This window comes from Synchiropus splendidus, chromosome 1 (assembly GCF_027744825.2).
Source record: "Synchiropus splendidus isolate RoL2022-P1 chromosome 1, RoL_Sspl_1.0, whole genome shotgun sequence".
Taxonomy (NCBI): Eukaryota; Metazoa; Chordata; class Actinopteri; order Syngnathiformes; family Callionymidae; genus Synchiropus; species Synchiropus splendidus.
In genome coordinates this window covers 10519489-10538943 of record NC_071334.1, presented here as the reverse complement: position 1 = coordinate 10538943, position 19455 = coordinate 10519489, and the positions used below count along the sequence as shown (strand labels likewise).

At 42.7% G+C, this 19455-nt stretch overlaps 1 protein-coding gene across 2 annotated transcripts; it reads left to right on the top strand.

Annotated features, from left to right (window-relative positions):
* The first annotated feature begins 15890 nt into the window (after nucleotides 1-15890).
* On the top strand, nucleotides 15891-18595 carry LOC128771077 (uncharacterized). Of its 2 annotated transcripts, none has more exons than XM_053886217.1 (3): nucleotides 15891-16578; nucleotides 17164-17259; nucleotides 18111-18595. In XM_053886217.1, exons 1-3 carry the CDS (start codon nucleotides 15949-15951, stop codon nucleotides 18144-18146), a joined length of 762 nt encoding a protein of 253 aa, XP_053742192.1. In that variant the 5' UTR covers nucleotides 15891-15948; the 3' UTR covers nucleotides 18147-18595. The 2 variants fall into 2 exon arrangements, with proteins under 2 accessions (XP_053742192.1, XP_053742184.1); XM_053886209.1 differs by having other exon boundaries at nucleotides 15891-16666.
* Nucleotides 18596-19455: the final 860 nt, after the last annotated feature.

Sequence of the window (19455 nt, the reverse complement as noted above, 5' to 3'; positions counted from 1 at the left end):
GAGATGATTCCCAATAGTGATGAGGTGTGGTCTTCAGCCATGTCTCACTCTCATAGGTCTCAGTCCTCTGCACCTTGGCTGGATAGCTCTGCTCATAGAGATGAAGAAAAGAGCTGGTGACTAAGGACAAGTGATGGGATGCCGAGGCTTCACAAAACGGTTTCCTTGTTTACAGAGTTCAGTAGGTGGCGCTCTCAGGTTGAAAATTATGTGAGGTTTATTTGGAAGAGTAGTTTGAATTCTAAGATTTTTGAGCAGGGAGTGCCACCTTGTGGCACTGAAAATGAGGATACTGTTTCATGAAACCTCATCTGTCCATCACTACCACGAACAGCCAACCCCAACACAAACTCAAATCATAGAGCGTCACCCTCCTACACTCCCAAGGGGTACAGTAAAATGTCCTCAACTTTCTGGTTCTGGGTCAACTCCACATACACACTTCCGTCTATTACCTTTTTCTGAGAAGCCAAACACATGGGTGCGTGAGGGCGGTCTACGTCAGACGTACCTGAGGGTGCGTGATCATGGTTTAATACGTGTGTGGGAACATTCTCCTTAATGTTGAGGCGAGTGCTTCCACTAAAAGTCTGAGCTAAGAGACCAATTAGTTGAAGACGCTGTTAGGCACGTTTAGTTTAAAGGCCTTGCTGCAGTGGAAGGAAGAAGGATGGCTTGGCCGCAAGGTGCTTTAATAGACCCCGACAGTTGTTGTGCTTTATAGCCAACAGCTGGTCCAGGTGCCGGCTGCTGCCGGAACGCACGCTCACACGCATTAACACAGCGCCTGCATCATTAAGTTTAGCTCTGGTGGTTAAGAACTAAGTTGGCGTGTAGCTGCAGTCTTCCAGCAGTCACTTGCAGAGCAACCATCTCGCCTTCAAGGACAGGAAGCAGGAGTGGGTCAGGGCAGCCACCATGTTCAAACATTCACATTGGCATTTGTTGCCGCACATAAAAGAAAACCCTGAAACAACCGTCTTGTTTATAGATTCGCTTCCCGACATTAACAGTCCCCTGTAAACACGAACCACCAAATTTGTGTTGTTTTGGAAGTGACCTTTTACTGCATTGTGTTCCTCCACAAAGCCAGGTGTGAGACATTAGCGTGTTGTGTTTTATTTCTTAAAGAATGAAGGTTTAAGTCTCTTGTCATTCCTTTCCGTTTCCAGGCACATGCAGCAAAACTTAAGTATCCCGATAAAGATGTTATACTTTACGAAGTACTACTTCAAAAACATTCAGCACAATTCTACAGTCTAGACCACCAACTGCACACACTCACACATTCAGAATTTTATATTATAAATCAGCCTCTCCATGTTTTTAGAGTGGAAGGAAACCACAGTGCAATGCAGGATAACTGTACAGTATCAGTTGTAATACCTACAACTTCTGCCACCATAGTTATGTGATGTTAAACAACCATTTATTCCAGGGTCACGTATGATTTAATATCATTGTTTTCAAGGGGACAAAGGCCAAGTATTGATCCCTGAGGCACCCAGAATAGCATAATGTTTAAGGATATACAAGTTACTCAAGTTTGTGTGACTCACGTGTGGTCAGCAGTCCCGTCGCAATGCTTCAAATGAAATAATTGTTATTTGGTGGTAAGTAGCTTAGCAGACCAGCATAAGAAATGGGGAGGAGGACGAGGAGCATCATGGGGGAAGCAATAGAGATTATCGTGTTGGAGAATTTGGGTCCTCATCCCCCACCATGCCTCTTTGTGAAGCCAACATTCACCTCAGGTCAGCCATATCTAATGTTACTGGAGCTCTCCTGGTACTGGAGCAGGAAACAAAGGTGCGTCCTCCATTCACGCCCACCACTCTCTCCGCTGATCTGCTAATAAACATTACACTCTGGTTCACCGAGGAGCTAAAGAGGCCTCGCGGCTGGTGTCCTCTGGCCAAGCTCAAGCCTGCGGTTTGTCTTGGAGCTCCATCGTCCTCAAAGAAAGTGGCTTCTTTCACAGGCCCTTCACTTGTTTGAGTGCTCATCCTCTTATGAAGGAAATGGGATGTGCCAGCTCAAGAGAAACACCCTCATTTGTAATTATTACATCTCTGCGCCTGCTGTGACAAGTCAAGAAGGAGAGGAAGAGGAGCCAATTAGAGAACCCACAAAATAGGCTCAGTTCACGGAACCATCCAGGATGAAAGGGATTTCAATTGGTTCAATATGTAACATTTGATAATGAAAAATGTATCTTTGCCGAGTGCTAAACCACAATCGTACGCCCTAAAAAAGTCATGTCTTCATAGGTCTGTCTCATATTCCACAAGATAAAGTAAGATTTAAGGGGCCCTAAGATATTTTCTCATGTTTTAAAAGCCATATTTCAGCAAGTTAGTAAGGTGAAATGTTAAACTGAAGTATAAAAGAATGATGATGAGTGATGTAGTTTTAAAAATAAGATGACACAATGTGTTACGTTTTACCCAAGTAGACTACAGAGGAAGTTAGAGAACATCTGGACCCATGAACACAACACTCCTCAAATCAGTGTGTCTCAGACCAGTGCGAGATAGGAGCCCATTATGTTTCTATTATTTAAGGGTTTGTTTAAGCTGCTCTTAATGCTCGGGTGATTTATAGTTTTGATCACTTGAAATGAGAACAGAGTCCAGGCAAAGCCCCTCAGACACTTTTGTTTCTGCCTCTAGTCCCAGAGACTGAAAGTCAGTGGATCAATTGGGCTTTAAAAATGTGATGATGCATGTACAATAAAAGCAGACCAAACAGTGGTTGACCTTCATCTCTGGGACTATAAAACTCCATCATGCATCCACAGGTCAAGCCCTCACTCACTATGATGTATGTCATGTACTGCCAGTTTACCTTCACCAAGAGTTGGGACAGTTTGAAAGCAGTGTCAGTGTTGTCCTGTTTTTTGCTATTCAGAATTTCTTAGTGAAAAATGTACCAGTGAGTCCATTCAACCAAAAAAAAAAAAAAAAAGAAACCCACACACTGTTTTCCGTTTACCTTCAGCCATCTGGACATGCAGGAAGTGCCAGACATCCCTTTTCCCCCCTGTGGCTGTTTGAGGGAAACACTGATGTGTGTACTGTAGCAAGACAACCAATCCTCTCTTCAGTGTTTCCTACGTCTCTTTGCCTGAGTCAACGTCTATGCCTCCAGATGACAGACCTCATCTCCAAACTAATCCCTGTTGTTTGGTTGTTAGTGCAGTGTAGTTCTATGAAGGTTTGTCCTTCCCTCCCTGTCATCACTGTGCAAGAGTCATCGCAAAAGTACCAATTAACTCACTCAAAATGCCCCAAAAGCAGGTTTGTAGGTTTGTTATAGTCAGATTCTCTCTTTTGCAGCGACATCTAGCTGCATCTGTAAATGTTACGTATTTTATTGGAAGCCTGCAAACATCTGTATAAACTGTCCCCTGTGGTGAACTTCTTTTTCTTCAGTTGGGACGTCTGACCGTGAACATGCTGAGTGTACAAACCAGACTCTCCCTCCGCGGCGACGCCCACAGACCTCGAGCTTTGATCGCCGCATGAATGTGTGTTTGTGTCACTTCTTACATTTCTAACAGGAAGTCTAACCAGGATTGTACGTTGGTTGAGGTGGTGGATTCCGAGGGAAGTGGTTTCTCAGGACCGTTTCCAGCTCTGATGATACAGACGCGCTTTGTTTCTCGCTGGTGCTTTCTTTACTTTGATCTGCTTGTAATGTCTGTTCCCTTTGATGGACAAGATATTGGACACTTCTGACGGAAAAGCAGTTCAGACACCAGAGATTAATTTAAAGTGACACCGTAATAAATGACTTGAAGGGGCCTTTTGTGTATTTTTCTTTCTCCTGCAATCGAATCACACATACTCATGGAGTTGCTTCACTTGAAAACTTGAAGTTAAACATTTGTATTTACCGTATTATATTTAGTTAAAGCTTGCAAATATGGCCGTCTCACTTGAACCATTCTGTCTTACAGTGCAAGGCAGAAGTCAGCACAAGCCAGAAAAAAGTGCACCTATTGTGAAACCTATTCATACAATTCTTAGTAGTATTTATATACTGCGCCTATGTTAAAAAAAATGCCCATTCATTTCTATTACTTACGGTCACGTGATCAGCTGCAGCTAAAATGAGGAGAAGCTAGAACTTTTGAGTTAATAAATACCAACATCCACTCGAGTAAAAATTCAACTTCATGTCAGGGGAGCCGTTCATCTCGGGGTCGGCGATACATGAGGATGAGTGGGAGGAGCTTGCGTGAGCCGTGGTACACGTTGGGGAACGATTCTCACAGGAACTAAATCAGGAACTGAAATACATTTGGGTGGATAGAGAATGAGGTTGTTGATGGACCCCGATACAGATCCTTTCCGGGATGAACTTCATTGCTTTCAGGCATGCTTGAAGAGTTGCCTGGATTTTTTTATGTGCTCCAGTTTCCTCTCTTCCTCAGCATTCCAGATGCAATTCTAAATAGTCCAAAAAAAATGGCTTTTGTGATGGAGAGGATGGGCTCTTGTAGCATATGAACCTGGCTAGCTGAGACAGACTGGCAGTCGTCTGAGACTGCCGGGCAAAAAAAGGTTGTGACTTATACCTCTAGCTCTCAGTTTCAGTGTGTTATGGGGCATTTATGAGTGACTGGAGTGACATTTACAGGAAGGCAAGAAGTAATGTTGTGTGACGCCGGATGTGGCGTCAAAGATGACTCCCTTCCCTCTTATGGTCTGCCGCTGTGCACATCTTCCTGTAAGCTTTTTGGGTGACTGCCTGTACGGGCGCGTGTCTGGATAAAGGAGGGGAAGTTTTCTCAGACGGGCAGCAACATGACACGTAGCCCCTCCCACGTCTGCTGTCCGACCGCAGTGCAGCGGCCGCATTAATGCTAAGCACCTGGATTCCCACAAGCTTCCAGTTAGGCCCAATTGCTGGCTAACTGATAAATTGGGATGTGTGAGAGTGTGACGGTGGGCTACAGTGAAAGAAGCCTTTTCATATTGGGATGCACAAAAATGGGGGTGGGAGGGGTGAAGTGATCCATTATGCCGACACGGAGTTCACATGAGAGGAGACCACACGCTTGAGAGGGAATAATCTGGAGCAAGACAGAGAGCAGCACTGTCTTTCCCAGACAGCCCATAATAGTCCAACGCACTCCCATGCGACGCGGCTTGTGTGTGGCCACCGCACGCACACACGCCACATGTGTCCGTGTTTGTAACATCAACCCTTCGCTCCCTCAATCCGAGCCACACTCCGCGCCGACTTTGATGCGTTTTTTTTCCCTGTTGTGTACGACAATAATCTTCTTCACCCCGACAAAAAGCGAGGCCATGGGAAGAAAGACCCGGCTCTCGAGGCTCCGCTTCATCTTTTGCCCTGCACTCCACACAGGACCAAATCTGTGCTCTGGCACCGCGGCATGGTTCATCTGAAAAGAAAGTAAATCCCTCTCATATACAACAAAACAAAACTGTAGCCTTTTCAGAGCGACTGCCTGCGAGGAAGGAAATCTTTTCTGTCCAGAGTGGAGACTGTGTCCATCTATCCCTGGTTCCTCACAGATGTTGACACTGTTTGTTGCGGGTTAAGATGCCCTCTATAGAGCATTGTTCTCCTTGGCTCTTCTCTGTTATTGAGTTTTTCCTCTTTCCCAACCAGAGCCGGAGGTAGAGAGGCGAGAAAGACCTCCGGATGGCAGTCGACGCTCCGGGGGGCCTTTCTGCCCAGAGAGACCCCTCCAAAGAACTTAATTGTGGGTAGCAGCAGGCAGCCACTGAGGGCTGTATGCTGGAACCATTGTGATGTTGGGTAGACCCAAGTCGCTCTCCACAGCCGGGTCAAAGGGGAGCCCCCCTGTGGTGGCTCCATACCTGCCCTGTCTCCCCCCTCACAACGCCACAGACCAACACAATGGGGAGCAATCCGACGTCAAACCAGAGAGGAGAGCGGCTGATTCACTTGCCTCACAGAGGAATCCAATAATGAAGTCGTGAGGGCGACAGCTAGCATAGGTCGGAATCGTTTTTTTTTTTTTTGTTTTCATGGAAGATGGGACAATGACCGATTTCAAGAAAATAGAAGTTTTTCAATTTCCATTTTTACATCAGCACAACTGAACTGATTCAACACAGCGGATAAGAGAACGTTCTGAAGTATCACTGAAGTATCCCTCCTGTGTGTCTCCTGTCTCTATCTGTGTTATCTCAACCAATATCAGATAATATATATATAGAGAGAGAGAGAGATAGATATAGATATATATTTTTTTGTGCACAATCACGTCTGTGCTTTTGGACAATTCAAAGAAGCAACGAAGTCTGTTTTATTGTTGATGTGATCGAGTTTGACATGCATTACATCTGTGCAACTATGTAATGCATGTCATACTAACAAAATATATATAATTTCAATGCGACTGAATGCTTTGGTGACCCTTTTTTTTTCATTTCAAATCAGAATCTGTTGAATAGAGACTTAATTTCAACCTGTAACTCATACAACTGACTTATAGGAGCTTCAGTTACTGCAGTGCAGTTTGGACCTTTATGCGTTTGTGTGGTTTTGTTATAGTATTTTAACTAAATCATGGGCCACATTTGGCATCTCAGCTTTCCACATAATCGATGTGAGTTGAAGGAAATGTGCCGTTTTAAAAGGACAGTCAAGGCGGGAGACAAATATTTAGACCCCCACTTTGCTAAGAAACACCCCTAAGTTGAGCGCGATGTCTCTGCACTAGTCAGTCTTATCCAGTACCGAACGTTTAAGTTATTTGAATGGATTTAAACAACAGAAGTTGACTATGATCGAAAGACATATTGAAAATTTGCATCACATTTACAAATAGATACATTTTTCATGCTGAAATTATTTAGTACAAATTCATGTTAGTGAATAGTTGTCCAAATGCCAGTTTAACCACAAATTGTTCATGCGGTCGTCTTTCTAATCCACGCTGTCATGTGTGATGTATGAGCATGCGGAGGCAACTTTGACCTTAGATTAACAGTACATTAACCTCTTCCTTTGGCAATGCCTCCATGCCTTTTAAACCCTGACCCCTCTGTCCCCTCACGCCACCACAGTAGGTCCGTTCTTCGGGGGCCAAACTATGCAAGGTTCTATATGGTCTCCGTGCACCATTGTGTTATAAAGTGTCCCCCCTCTGCTTCTGTGCTGTCAGCTAAACCGCTGCAGGGCCCCGGTTAAGACAAGCGGTGGTGTCCGGCGAGAGTGTTGCCTCACAGAGGGGAGTTTGACCAGGAGCTGCAGGTAGTCTCTCAGCTGCCCGGCGGTCCCACTTCTTGTCCCGGGTGTCCTGCTGATGGAAAATTTGTCGTCCCCCTGTGGGCGCCTTTTCGCAAAGTGTCAATGACGGGGCCCCTGGTGGGAGATTTGTTGATACGATAACTCGATTAGGCTTCACGATGGATGACATTTTTGCAAAGGGCCAGTCGTCGGCTCCCAGGGAGGCACTAGTTTGTCTCCGAAATCTCTCCTCGGGAGGCAGCAATTAGTGGTGATAATTGGGGAATTAGCGGAGCTGTTACGTTGCTCTGCACTCTCACTCACTCTCCTCCTCATGCGACAATAACATCTGCAGTCAGGAGCTTTTTTTCTGCTCTGTCTTATTGCCTCCTTTTTGCTTTGTCTATGAGATGCAGGCAGCAAGAGGAAGCTCCACCACGGCCACGGCCTTTACTTAAATCAAACTATTCCATATTGTGCCGCTGGTTCCGTGGCAATAATTCCATGAATACAGCCAAGGCCTGCAATTGAAAAGCAACCCTTTATTCATCTGACAAATTTGCATCATAAAACTCAACTGACCAGCTAAAAAGAATATTTTACGCCTTGAAAGGTGGGTTAATAAACACAGATTCACTTTCAAACAAAGGTGTCACCTTGATTGTGGTTCCCATCTCTGCTCGTGAAAATGTTCTTGCCAATATCAGCGGGATGTCACAACAAAAAACCAGAGTAACGCACTGTTGAGTGCTGAAATTACAGAAAGCAATATGAGAGTTACTGTCTTCAATAGCAACCTCAAAGGTGAATATTCACCTCGCCCACATGCAAGACATGGTTACATCTGATAAGGAGGTTGTTTTTGAAGGCAATGTGTTCAAAATAACTAGAAAAGTAATGGACATTTTTGGATGAAAATATGTGAGATGAGACAAGGAACAAATGGTTCAGTTTTTGATCCGGATCACCGTCTGGATTCATTCATTTTTTTAAAGATTCGGGAGGCAGGAGCATTTTCGCCATATGTACCAGTTTGGAATCTGGATTTTTTTTTGAAGGATGCTTTTTTATTGGGGTGGACTGAAGCAGCATTCTTTCAGCAATGCACTCTTTCAGTGCTTTTCTAGTCAATCATTCTAGAAATCAAAATCAAGCCACCACTTATTAATGATAAATTGTTGGTGAGATTATCTTACAGAAATAAACACATCCGGACATGAGCGGCTTAAAATATGAAGAACACTATGATCCAATGGCCTCCTGACAGCAGTGATAGGCCTATGAGGTTTCATGAAACAATGTTCTCATTTTCCGAGTCCACTAGGTGGCACTCTCTACTCTACTACTCTTTGAATTGACCATTTCAAAGAAACCTCACATTATTTTTAACCATAGTGCGTGGCCTACTGAGCTCTGAAAATTAGGAAAGTGTTTCATGAAGCTATAGACTGGAGCGGAAGTCAATTTGAGCACTTGATTCAGAAAATGTAATATTTGTATAAAGGCTCAGAGAGAACAGATTCTTGCGAACCCAAACACAAATGTTAGCCGTTGCAGTGAGTTGGAACCACTGACCCAGATTTTGACCACAAATTCCACCGGTAACTCTGGAGAAACCATGGACTCAGACAAACTGTTTTCACCTTTGAAAAGTGTCAACATTTTATTTGGATCAAGGCCTGTGTGTGACTTCATGGCGACATGGCAACCGAGCAATGGCTGCAATACCATTGTCAAAAACTCATCCATGCCATCTAATTCTACAATGTTTTATTGTCGTCCTCAGCAAAGCACTGTATGTTACGAAAACATAGCCGCAAAACGCTGCAAACAGGCGAATAAAAACAAGCTTTCAAACCAATAAATTACACAAGAACCAATATTAAAGTGAATAAAATTTGATGACTAAAAACCAAAGAGCAGCTACAAAAGAGTAAAAGTACATTTTACTGTTTAACTCCACTCATCCAACAACTACGGAGTGATTTGGATGTGTGATATTTTGAGGTGAAGTCAGGTCACAGCAGCCCCACCCTCCCCCTATATAACTTCTCTTTACTCGAGTTCACTGAGCTCGTCAACTCCTGCGACCTTCGACCCAGCACACAGCCGTTTTCATCGGACGTATTTAAGGTGTTGCCATCTGTGTCTTTGTGGACAAACCCCCAGTGTCCAGAGCCGCTGTGCTGGAAAAGTTGCTTACAGTGGACTGTTTGTTTGTCTTTGTGAGCGTCTCAGCCTGAGGAAGGGACGGACAAAGGGCACGTAGGGCGGCCAGAGGACACTTGTTTCTCCTTTTTCTCTTAATTGACGGGACGCTTACTGTATACACCTACTAGTTTGACTTCTAACCTGATGGACACGTCTCAACACAAGTGTTTTATTTAATGCTATTCTGTCCATTTGCTTAACTGAATGAAATGTTAGGTGACAAAATGGTATGTTTCTATATTATTCTATAACAACTCACTGATATTAATGTGAGTTGTTATAGTGTTATTTTTAAACAAATACTACTTAACCACTGTGCAATAAATGATGGATCTCATTTCAAACCTGGATCGCACAATTGAGTTCCATTTAGGAAGAGATGGTGTTGAATGGATGGATGTCTGTTTGGATGGTGGTAGCCAGGTTTGCTCCATCTGCCTCCCTCCATTTCACCAGTGATACTGCTGCTACACAACTGCTAACCAGGTCCAGAAACAGAGACCATATCGCAGTTAAGAGCATTGGCTTCCTGTGTGATTTAAGATCCTTTTATGGGTTTTAAAATTTCTTAATGGTCAATAATGGCTCATTTCCTTTTTCCAGTCGCCACCTCTAGACTCTTGCCAAGGTTAGATCAAAAAGACAAGAGATGTTTTTAGATATAACAACCCCCATCTGCCTGACACCCATCTTTGAATTTAAATCCTGTTTGTATATTTATTGACTGAAAGGATGTTTTTATGGCGCTTCTCTGACTGAAATTTGTATGTCATAACACTAGTTTTAGCTCTAGTGATTCCCCACTAGGGGCCGCCAAACATAAGTCTATCAATGGTGGGGGGGCTCAGGTGGAGTGTCAGATTACTGTAGATTAGTTAGCCTTTATTCTGTGGCTTCACTTTTAACTTGTGGACAAGGATCTGGCTCCAGATGTGATTTGCTCATTGTCCGTTGTATGTGTGAATGTACAGTATGTGTCCAAGAGTGAATGCATGTATGGCTGGCTTCTGTGTTCTCTCTTTTTTTTAGATACTTCCTTCATCTTCTAATGGGTATTTCATCATGTGCAACACGTTGGGCTACACCTGGGTATGCAAGGTGCTATATAAATAAAGTTTCATTCATTCACTCATTCATTTGACACTAGTAATCCAGCCATTCTGATCCACCTCAACTGTTTTTAGCACCCTTGAGATGTTTCTTGTCGAAAGCCTCCTCTGCTGCCTCCTCACAAGAATGAGAACCATGACTTCCAACTTGGCAATGCAGACACTTATCCCAGCACTTGCCTATGAACCATTTCAGGCTGAACCAATCTTAGTCTGAGCCCCCAGGAAGATCTCAGATTCAGTTTCCTATGATTGTTCCTGGCCTAAAGAGGCTACTGAGGGCTGAACCTATTCCAACTCCCTTGCGCTAAAGTTGAGGGTCACCCTCCACAGGTGATGGGCTGATGAGGTTTCATGAAACAATGTCCTCATGTTCTGAGCTCACTAGATGGCACTCTGCTCTGAAATCTTCCAATTTCACCCACTATTTTCATGAAACCTTTCGTCATTTTTAAGCCAAGAACACCAACTCCCACTGGTATCTGTTTCTCCCTGCTCTTGTTTAGAGGAAGAACGAGAAGCTCAGTCATCCAGGAGAGACTCCGACACCGTCATGGATCTCCCTCCTCCAAGTTAAGCTTCATCTTGGCCTCTTCTGAATGAGAAATCACCTCGAAGCATGACATTTTTTTTGTTCAAGTCATCAACCACTTGTTCATGCCAGCGTTGATGTGAAGTGCTTTAAAAAAAAACAACACAGACGGACGAACTAGTGACGCTTCTGTCAGTTGAATCATTTGTTTGAACCCACACGCAAGCAGGATGTTTTCTCAAGTGATGTGTCATCTGCCATAAAGACACCACAAACTGGGGGGTTCGAGACTGACGCACACACACGCGCACCAACTTCTCTCACACTCACTCACTTCTCACATCAAAATTAAAGCCCTGCAAACGTGTCGCGTCTGTCTGGCGTTCACTGAGATTCTCAGACACGTTCCAGATGGATGTTGGAGAAGATGTTTCCAAAATGGCGTCACCTGGCGGTCGAAGCATGCAATAGGTTAAATAAGGAGCTCTCTCAATTGTGATACAACAGCACCACCCTCAGGTTTTTGGTAGAACTGCTAGGAGAAAAGGTAAACGCGACAGAAAAATATTTTGTGGCACTTTTGTACTCGGTGTCCCGTTGTACAATAAAAATAATAAACGACATATTATGACATTTATTTATACATTAAAACCTCATTGAGATATTATATTATATATTGTATTATATAGATATTTGGACGTGCAAGCTAGAATCATTTGCATGAAACATATTTTATTGTTGTTGTGGTTAAATATATGAAATTAAATATTTGGAAAAGGATACAAAACGTTGCAGGGTAAATAAGACACTTGAATCCCTCCAGGCAAGTGGGTGATGCTCTTCTACACCCACATCCATGTGTATGATTGGCTTGTCTTCTTTTAACTTGTTTGGCAACTGATGCAATAGTCTGTCAATATACTGGCGTAGTTGTGTATCAGGTAAACACAACACTGGATCCTTTCTGTGTGAAGCTTATAGGCTTTTCATCCAGACGGTCCAAAAACATTGAAATGAAGCTGTGCGAATTATAGAATTATAGTTATGAATGAGAGTGATTCAGTTGTTATGATTGATGTGTGAAGGAATCCCTTTTTAGAGGGTTTGGAATGATAAGTAGTGTTTGAATGAACAAAGATACAATACATTAAGGCCATACATACATACATACTGTACATACATATCTATATCATATATATATATATATATATATATATATATGATATATATATATAGAGAGAGAGAGAGAGAGAGAGAGAGAGAGACAGACAGACAGACAGACAGACAGACAGACAGACAGAGAGACAGAGAGACAGAGAGAGAGATGTTGAGACGTTGCCAAAAACCCCATCTTAGCAAAGACATATAGAGCATAGAAGTGCAGATGAAAACTAGGAATTTGACATGGTTTCCAACCATAGTTTGTCTGATTTGGACTGCATGAAACACAATCATAACACAAATATCACTGTGAGAATACAAACGCACTTATGTAATACTTTTTCTTTAAATGTAATACATGTTTTGCTCAGCAGCTGCTCCCGTACCTTGGTTTCCCTTGTTAAGGTTGAAATATAATATTCCCCCTGAGGCTTCAGTGTATTGTGTAGAAATGGGATGTGAGGTTCCTCCCCAAAAGAGTTTGATGTCAGTTTCGTTTGAGAAGCTCCAACTTTCCAATTCAACATGAGGTCACAGAAGAGATCTTTCCGGAAGAAAATCTGCACTATCGTTGGTTTAGGATGCTTGAACTTGATTGTGCTCTTTGGGACAAGTATTTTTGGTGAGTGATTTGTAGTTTGTGGGAACATAGAACTAATGAAGATTAAATGACAGCATGTGAATCTTTACATGCATCGTTATGTGGCTTATGAAATGTCATTAAAATGTTGTTTTAGTGATATTTTTCGTTTGTTTGTTAATTTTTCAATCACACCCGTGTCATAAAATGATGCAGGTCATTGGGGAGACCCTCCAAGACCAGCCAAGTCTGCACAAACAGCACGTTTACGGAAGTCCATCCTCAAAGGTTCCCACATTATTTCACCTAAACAATGAGGCGTGTACAGGAACCAACAGCACTTCTTTTCCACAGTGAGCCCACTGGAGGTCCCGCAACACGGCAACAGAACAGGAAGTATGGAGAGGAGCAGAGGTCGCCCACAGGAGGATTTCCCGGCAAAGATTTTGACCTCTTCTCATCTCCAGTCGCTCAGAGCTCTGCTGTCTGAGGACAAAATGACAGGTTTATAACATTCGATTTTCCTTTCAGAAGATCTCACCGACTTATAGAAAAAAGTAACATTCATCAACCGCTAGATGGCAGCAAAGTATTGACAGTTGCCAGGACACGCAACTCGTGACCTCTAAGGCCGACGTTGCTACTACAACCATCCAAACACAACAAAAGAAATGTCCCTACAAATACACAAACTGATGACCGTCAACGCTCGCAATCGTACTGAAACACAAGCATCACCGCATTTGTTAGGTTTTGCACCTGAATGGGTTGACGGGGGAGTTGGGGGACCCCTTAGACAGGGCACCAATTGCAGGCCACACATGGTCCACTCTTCATGTTCCACTACTTCGCTGCAGACCTGCGCTTTCCAATCACACAATACACTACAAAAGACACACTTAAACACATGACAATACGCATCAATAGCTGACTGAACTGTCACTTAAATCACATAGAAAAGTAAGTAACTTGTTTATGAAACTCTGATTTCTTCCCTCCAATAGTTCGCTTGGGACTGCGTCTCTCTCTCATGGGTCCAGAGGAGAAGCTGGAGCCTCGTGTGCTACTTTTTCAAAACAAAGAGGTCAGTTTTACAAACTGTCAGCGTCACATCTGGTAAGCGCTAACATTGTTACCGAGTGAATGAAAATAGCAATTTCTGTGTAAAGTAAGAGTTTAAATGAGGGTCTGTTGCTTATGTGTGACGACATGACAAGGCAAAGATCAACGTCCAGGTGGTCTAAAGTTCAGAGCCTAACATCTGTTTGTCACCGTTGTTGGTTTATGATCTATTTATCAGCTAACAATGAAGCAAGCAGACACACACATGCATTTAACTGGCGAGCCACTTCATCACTCACAGGAATGTCAGACTGACAGACAGTTAATTAATCCACGACTGGATTAGCAGATTAGAGTCTGAAGGATTGAGCAGAGAGTGGATGTAGTGAACGGCTGACTGGCTGAGAGCTATTTTCTGAATGAACAAAGAGGTGAAGGATCTTTTGGGCCTCAGCGTTTGGCTTAGTGAAAGTGGTGCTGTGGGACAAAGTTTGTGTTGCTGCTTCATGTTTCACTCTTTCTCCTCGGTCTGAGAAGGCAGGAATCCTCAACGTCGGCGGGAAGGCTGGACTCTTCACAATGCAAATACGGAAAATCAAGAAAGTGACCTCTGATACCTGATTTCACCACCACCAAACACACCCACCGAAATACCTACCCACTTTAAAACACACTTTATACATCAATAAAATCTGCCTTTTGGGCTGTGTTCTGTGACATAAAAGTGAATGATGTGCTTAGGATTCACCGGAGTATTTCACTTTCATTAAATGTCTGTTACAAGTTTGCTCAACATGAATAGAGTGTCGATAAATATTAACATTTATTTTGTGTAATTGCTGAAAAAGGCATTTTATGGCTGCACAGAAGCAAAGTTGTTCTTTTACTTGTTGTATTTCTGGGTCTGGTCCAATGAAAGTGCCCTTGAATCACTCAGTAAATTTCTTTATTGACCAGTGGCAGTTACTACTTCCCACGACAACAACAACAAGAGTTGCCTGTGCACCTATTTCGAAATATTATTATTATTATTTGTTTGTTTTCCAGCATTTTCATTGACTTTAGTCACAGTGAGATTGCTTATGGAACTGATATTTGAGGCACAGAAAATGTCAAATAAGATTAGGACTATTGGTGATAAAATAAATAATAACGGTTAAAAAAAAAAGTTGTGTAAGGAAGATAAAAGCCAAGGATGTGTGAGAAGAGTAGTGTGTCTCATGCATTCAGTCTCTATGGGGACATTCGACTGTTCCAGACGTTTACTTGCCTCTAGCTGTGTTGCATGACCTCACACTATTGATCACTTTATTTGTTTTACCTCAGCATTTGTACAGTAAAAGAAAACAAAGATTGTACTAACAAATATACACTGAAACTTACTACTAAATGTAACCAGCATAGTAAACCGGATTTGAGTCTCGACTTGAATCAACATAAACACCTCGATAACTCCGTTACCAATGCTTACATGTATATTTTAGGAGAACCCACATTGTTGGGGTTTTTTTTTACTAACAGTGTACAAAAATGTTAAAAAAAAAATAAAAAATAAAAAAAAATGAGCATCTTGTTTACTCGCCTTATATTGGTTCAATCAAAAATAAAAGTACTATTTAATATTTGGTCGCTTTAAAATTCGCAGCTGACTTTAAATTTGTTTCATGCAAAAATGTACCTAAATAAAATCAATCCTCTTTTTTTTTTACCTGAAAATGGGATTCCATTACATAGGATACTAAGCGCGTTAATTTTGGTCGAAAGATAAATAAAAGAAAAATAAAATAAAGTTTCGTCCGTATGAAGCAAAATGAATGTTTTGTTCCAAAACCTGTCTATATAAAATTCTATATAAAATCACGGTCATTCGCAACCGTTTTCAAAGTAGACTTCCATTGCAAGGTTACGATTTTTCGGAAGTCGGCGACGTCATACACCCACTCGACTCGTCAGCCAATCGGAACGGACGCTGCTTCCTCCGCTGACTGGAGCTCCGGAGTGAGGCGGACGCGTCACTGCTCGTGGCCGGTGAGGAAGCTGCTGGAGCCGGGTGAAGGATGTCTGACGCGGCCACCTCGGGAGACTCGCGGTCGGAGGACGAGACGCTTTTCCAGCAGACAGTGGCTCAGATCGGAGGTCAAGAGCGGATATACTTGGTCAGCGATGTCCACCAGAGTCAGGGGAAGGTCGAGGGTGACGGCCGCGGACTGCTGCAGGAGTTCGTCGGTGACATGTTCCACGGTTGCCGCCTGTACGGCAACATCGGGCAGCGATGTACTTCTCAAAATCCACACCCTTGTGCCGCCAAAATGGAAGACCTTAACATGAAGGAGATTCCTTTGACGATCAAGCGAGATGGCGTGAGTCCGTGTGAGGACGCGGCGAACGGCAAACCCCAGAGAACCGCGACCCGAGAGGTCAGCGTCTACAGCCAGCGACGCGCTATCGACTTCCCGGTGATCGTTTTCCTTTTCAGACAGACGTTTGTCTCGAAAACCCGCAACCACGTGTGCGTGAAGGAGATTCTGAAGGACGTGAAGGCGCGCGCCAGACGCACCAAGCGGAGGCCAGCTCTGATTGGACTAATACACAGCCGACAGGAGGACAGTGACACGCATCAGTGTTTGGAGAACCTGGAGCTGCTGATCCGCTCCGTGTTCCGCAAGCATCCAGCCGAGTGCATCTGGGTGGGCTGCTTCCTTCCCCTCTCAGAGGTCAACACGCTCCACATCAAGAGGAATATCAGCCGGGTTATAAAGGCCTCTCAGGAAGCAGGTGTAAATAGCTGTCCAGTCTTGTTCGACTGCATTGTTCAGACTCGATTTTCACAAAAGCGTCATGTGTGGCTGGTTAAACTAGTTTCTTTTTTTTTAACTGAAGCTTTGCTCCAGCAGTTTGTGACATTGTTCACGATGGTGCACAGCTGCCGTATGTTGTTGCTGCTAGTGATGGAGACTTAAACGGTCGCTTAATATTTTAGGAAAATGAATGCAGCAGATTTGTGTGTGTGATATGTACACATTTTTTTAAACCATATGGCTAATCATTTACCAGTACACATAGGATATGAAGGTTGGCACACGACCACACTGAGCGGCCGACCAATATAGGTCACGGCATGACACTCACAAGACCACCTGAGTGTGAGCTCATGTTTTGTTTTTTTTTTCTGCCCGTGGCTCCAAAGGGTCCAGAACAAAAGCAGCATTCATGAAACAAAGGATCTCTGAGATCAACTGCCAACTTAATGAACGCTTGTTATGGCTTTTCAGATAACACAGAGGACAGAGGAAACCTGCTTTCGTTCCCATGTCGGTGCTGGTCTCACAGGGGCCGGGCAAACGGCTCCCCGTCCCACGAGCAACGAGGTGGGCAGCCATCGATGATAATGATGTTTGCCTATGCTAATCTGTGTCAGAGGAACCAAACGTCTTTTCCAGGTCAGGTTATCACATGTTTACAAACCCTGATTTCATTTTGAAATCGAGAGAAGCAAGGTTAGTGAACTGCCTGGATTGCAGATGACAGAAAAAAAAAACAAAACGAGGGGGACACATTAGTTGCTGCAGCGGAAAGAAAGACATCTGCATTTATTGCTTCAAGGGATCCATTTCACACTCTTGTTTAGAAGACATGCATTTCTAAGATTTGGATTTTGAAAAAGAAATACCTCAGTATTTTGCTGCTGTGTCTACAGTAGTTTCAGCAAACATCTGTGTGACAGATAAGTAACAAAACTGCTACAACTATACTGGGGACGTGTTTGAATCAGAGCTGTTTGATAAATAAAACAACAGTGTCTGATGCGGTGAGATTCTACTTCTTTTTTGGAGTGGTATCTATCAAGCATGTGGAGAAGGAAGGGAAAGCCGTGGAGAAGAAACTGGGTCATGGGTTGAGCAATGCCTGTGGTGAGCAAAGGCTGGACCATTTTATCCAAACCACCAGCTGAGCTCCAGTTAATAAGAAAATTCATTCTGGTCATGCTAGAAAACTTTTATTTAGCTCATGTTATGCTGTCCAATAGCCCTGCTTTTCTATTCCTGAATAACTTCATGGGTGCTGATGATGAAAACGCCCGTAGGAGGCTACAATTTTTAGCACAAAAGGGCCAAACTATATGTATTATTTTACTCACTGTATAAATGAGAAACTTTAAAGTCAGATCATTCTGAAGTAAACACAGTTTAACCGCTTGTTGTTGACTTCTGTTTCTCAGGTGACATGCAAAGTGAAGAAGAAAGCATCCCTCTGAAAATCCGTTCTTCAGCTGCCGGGCCTCAGGAGGAGTCAGCTGGAGTGGACAGCTGATCCCATCAAATATGATGAAGCAGACCCAAGCGTCGCACTGTGAACTGTTAACTCGCTTCTGTGCCTTTACCAGAGTTATGGATCCAGAACTAGCTTTGCTAACGTACTCGTACCAAACCGGCTGGGGGCTGCTAATATAGACAATCACTTGCTATCACAAGACAATGTTTAGTGTCTTTATTCTGACAGAAAAGCACACACTAGCCGCCCGCAACTTAAATCTAAAATAGTAGATCATCTCCTTGTTGCGTAGAGCTCCTCCAATAGTTTTGATTGAACAATGTGCCTCAGACAAGTGCTCTTCTTTATTTTTGTACATGGTCTGTTTTATGTATTTCTATTGTCAAGCGATTGTTCCTTTATATGAATATTTAAATAAAAGTGCTTACTGAACATTCATCTGTAATGGTTTTGTACAAACTTTTCCAATGACTTTTGTATTATTTGAAAATGTAATCTGTGCTGCTTGTTATATAGGTATTATACGTACACTTATCACATTCCGCTGCTGGTGGTAATTTTGAGACATTTAGTAAATATACTAAATATTAGAAATGCAAAAATGTAAGAGAGAAAGTCTGTTGATGCTGTTAGCTTTACATTGATCTTTCTGGCAATAGCTGTTAGTGTTTTTAAGGTTCTCTGCAGTATCATAAGGTATTGACAAATAAATATTGTTACCAAATACACACTAATCTGGCATGGTCAGTATAAATACTGTACATTTAAGACAGAACACCACAATTACTGGCAATACATTATTGACCAAAAAACAATGTGGTGTATGGTATTGAGATTGTGTACCACTTGTCAGAATGTTTAACTCAGGAAGTAAATATATACATATGTTACATTCATAGAAGCTGTCACAGCTATTTTTTTCAATAGTGTAGTGCGATACTAATGTAATATATATTGATAAACGTAGTATGATATCGAACTTCAATACAGTTTACTAGTCAGTTTACATAGTGCATTGGTCCACTGTTTTAACGTCAAGAAAATGATTTGTTACAGTTTAGAAATCGTAACATGTGTCCAAAAATAATTGTCACTCACCTAAACCCAGTGAGTTTGAGTTGTTCAGAACCACTATTTTCTGTAGGTTGTTGTTTCTGTTTGCCGGGCGAGGCTTCCACTATTATGCCTGGCAATACATATGCCTGGGAAATAAATAAATAAATGTAATAGTCATGTGAAATTCTGAATTGAAAAACAAAATAGCATATGTGGATCAGTGATATAATCAAGCG

What these genes read in the sequence shown, in the direction of transcription:
- LOC128771077 (XM_053886209.1), top strand. Translation starts at nt 15,949, where the DNA reads ATGTCTGACGCGGCCACCTCGGGAGACTCGCGGTCGGAGGACGAGACG. An exon ending in AAAGGCCTCTCAGGAAGCAG is followed by an intron (nt 16,667 to 17,163) that starts GTGTAAATAGCT and finishes ATGGCTTTTCAG; the next exon opens with ATAACACAGAGGACAGAGGA. An exon ending in CCCGTCCCACGAGCAACGAG is followed by an intron (nt 17,260 to 18,110) that starts GTGGGCAGCCAT and finishes TCTGTTTCTCAG; the next exon opens with GTGACATGCAAAGTGAAGAA.